The sequence below is a fragment of the Bison bison genome, unplaced genomic scaffold (genome assembly GCF_000754665.1).
Source record: "Bison bison bison isolate TAMUID 2011002044 unplaced genomic scaffold, Bison_UMD1.0 scf7180017864302, whole genome shotgun sequence".
NCBI classification, from domain to species: Eukaryota; Metazoa; Chordata; class Mammalia; order Artiodactyla; family Bovidae; genus Bison; species Bison bison.
The window spans coordinates 360,723-363,808 of record NW_011494874.1 but is presented as its reverse complement, the minus strand read 5'-3'; the positions used below and the strand labels follow the sequence as shown (position 1 = coordinate 363,808).

Below are 3,086 nucleotides of genomic sequence, written 5' to 3'. Positions count from 1 at the left end.
CCCAGTGCCCTGACCCCCCGTACGCCTCACACCGCGGGACCCAGGACAGCCCGCGTGCCCGCGACCTGCCCGGCCCCGGTTGCTGCTCTGTCACTGCCCTGGGCTATGTGTGAGCATGTACTTTACTGTAAATTTTTAAAAATTAAACTCTATATGTCTTACCTTTTACTTGACATGCTTTCTATAGCAACCCTTAAGTGGGGGAGGGCCCAGGTCGGGGCACACAGCTCTGCTCTCCACTGCCCGGCTCCCTTCTGAGCCCTCCGCCTCGTTACTCAGCTGCAGACGACGGCCCCAGCTAGCCACCCGCCCCCTCCCCGGGCATGGCTTCCAGACGTGGCGGCGCCCTGGCAGCCCAGCCCGGCGGCCAGCAGTCTGAGGAGGCTTGTCTGGCTGGGGACCCGGGGCTGCAAGGGGGCCTTCCCCTCCTTCAGAGGTGTAGAACCCCACTCGACTCCGGCCAGGGCAGCAGGACCCATTCTGCGGGCAGTGGGCATCTCTGCAGCCAGGTGAATGGGAGCTGGCGGCACTTGCCCGGTGGGGACACGGGGGCTTGCCCGGGGCAGGAGGCGGTGTGTCTCCTCAGGGCCAGGGTTGGCAGAAACGCACAGGACGGCCAGTTCATCCCAAGTCCAGGCACCGAGTGACGCTGGCCTGAGTGGGACCCACGGTCCCCAGGCTGTGACCCCCTGCAGGTGGGCCTGACCGTGGTTCTGGGCTTCGTGTGCACGGCCCAGCCGACGTCCCCTCAGACACTCACCACGTCGGCTGCATGCTCGATGAAGATCTGGTGGCCGAACCTGATCTTGGAGATCACGTGCCCCGGGACGTCTGCCCGCAGGCGCTGCTGCTGGGCGATGAGCTGCTGCAGGCGGCGGCTGGGGAAGGCGTCCTCTGTGCACACGTACACCGCCCCTGGGAGGCCGTGGCGCGTCAGCGGCTGGCACATGGCCCCCTTCCCGCACCGCCCCGTGGCCTTCCCTCTGACCCAGGGCGGGGCTGGCCGGCGCCTGCCTCCCACCTTGCCGACAGGACGTCACCCTGGGGGCCTGCCCTTGGGCCGTCTCAGGTGGGAGTGGGTGGCGTTCTCAGGGGCCTGTGCTTTTGGAAACACCTCTTTCTGCGGACACGGGGGGCCTCTCCCAGGCCCTGTGGATCAGAGGTTCCCAGATCCCACTGTCAGGCTCCTCCCACAGTTCTAGGCTACGTGGAGGGAACGGTCTTTGCTGCGCCTGGAAAAGCCAGTCAACAAAACACCGGCGATACATCGCTGGGGCCTGAAGCCCCTCCAGAAGATCCAGCCTGAGTCCCGCAGCTGGAAGGAACCAGGGCCACAGGTGCTCCACAGAGGTCCCAGGATAGTTCAGTGGGAGACAGTAGTCTTTTTAAGAAATGGCAGTCGGACAGACATGCCCATGTACAAAAGGACGAAATCAGACTTGTGCCTCACACCACATAAGAAAACCGAATCACAGTGGGCCAGCTACGAGAGCCCAAAGCACAGCACCCTTAAGGGAAAACGCAGGCGTAAATCTCAGACCTCGGGTCAGGCAGTGGACCTTTATCCACGACGTGAAAAGCGCAGGTGAGAAAGACCAGGGAAGCTGGACACCGTCAAAGTGAGGGCAGCTTCAAAAGTCCATCGAGAAAATGAAGAGACAACTTCGAGAAAGAATACTGCGAGCTGTGTATCTGATGAGAGCCTAGTGTCCAGATGACACAAAGATCACTTAGGTCAGTTCCGTCACAGAAAGACAGATCACCCGAGGGTTCAAACGGGCAGAAGACGGAAGAGACGCTGCTCCAAAGACGCGCAGCTGAGCGGCAGCTCATGCTGGGCGCTCGGCACCACTGCTCTGGGGCCACAGTGACGACGCTCCCACGTTGGGTCAGAGGGCCAAGGGCCAGCTCAGACACGGGGGCCGGGGGCCGCCTGCAGCCTTCCTGGGAAGGGAGACGGTGCAGCGGCTGCGGAGAACAGTCTTTGGCACCACGGAGCTACCACGAGACCCAGCATCACTCCTGGGCGTCCACCCGGAGCCACGTGCCAACAGAAGGCGTGAAGAAGCCATGTGACCGTCGCCGGATGGGAGGGCGGTGACTAAGTCGGGGTTCCCTGGTGCCGCGGTGGGTCAGAGCCCACCTGCCAACGCCGGGGACACGGGTGCAAGCCCTGGTCCAGGAAGACCCCACGTGCCCTGTGCTCTGGAGCCCCTGAGCTGCTGCTGCCGCCACGCCTGAGAACCACAGCTGAGGAAGCCCTGGGCCACAAGGGCTGAGCCCAGATGCCATGTGCCCAAAGCTGTGTGCTCACAACCTGCGCTCCGGCAAGATGCCGCCGCGGCCAGAGGCCCCCGTGCCGCAATGAAGACAGGCCCCTGGTTGCCGCAACTCGACAAAGTCTGCCCATCTGTGAGCATGTGACCCGCTGTGACCTGGTCCTGCTCCCACAGAACTTCAGACGTGGGGGATGAGGAGCCAGGAGAACCGCCCTGAGTGGTCAGGGCTGCCCGGGTGCCCTGCGCCCCAGACCGTCCTGGGCAGGCGGTCTGTGCGCCCCACGTGGCTGAGCCCCTGGTGCCTGTGTGGCGCCTGCACAGGTCCAGAGGGGCGTACCGTGCCCTTCAAAATTAGGGCTTTCGGATCTGATTCGGGGAAGCTGCCTTCTCAGCAAGACATCCAACGGACCCACGTTTAATGTGGTCACGGCGGCCACATGCCAGGCCCCTGCAGGGGACGCCCATTTACATGCAGCCCAGGCCAGCCTGTCCCTGTGGGCAGGCCCCGGGCTCTGCGCTCAGCTGGCAGGGGGTCCATCTGGGTGTGAAGAGATGGGAAACGGCCCCCCGGGGCCCGCAGGTCCGGACCCCCACCCCCGGCACTCACCAGCCCCAAGGCCTCCGTGGCGCGGCGGCAGCTGCACAGCCAGGCAGAGCTGCAGCGCCAGCTGGGTCTTCCCAGCCGAGCTGCGTCCAGCCAGCTCCGTGATGCCGTCCAGGGGCAGCCCGCCACGGAGCAGTGCGTCCAGCACGGGGCAACCCAGGCTCAGGCGCTGGTGCTGCTCAGGGAACGGCCCCTCCTGCCGG

General features: G+C 64.5%; 1 protein-coding gene across 1 annotated transcript in view; it reads right to left on the bottom strand.

Moving 5' to 3' along the window:
* XRCC3 (X-ray repair complementing defective repair in Chinese hamster cells 3) overlaps positions 1–3,086 on the bottom strand; it is an 8,315-nt gene that overhangs the window by 2,283 nt on the left and 2,946 nt on the right. Inside the window, exons 3-4 of the mRNA XM_010851316.1 lie at positions 2,887–3,086; positions 761–915 (exon numbers count right to left, since the gene is read on the bottom strand). The exon at positions 2,887–3,086 is cut by the window's right edge and continues 12 nt beyond it. Of these exons, the coding sequence (XP_010849618.1) occupies positions 761–915; positions 2,887–3,086 (355 nt within the window). The remainder of the gene's footprint in view (positions 1–760; positions 916–2,886) is intronic.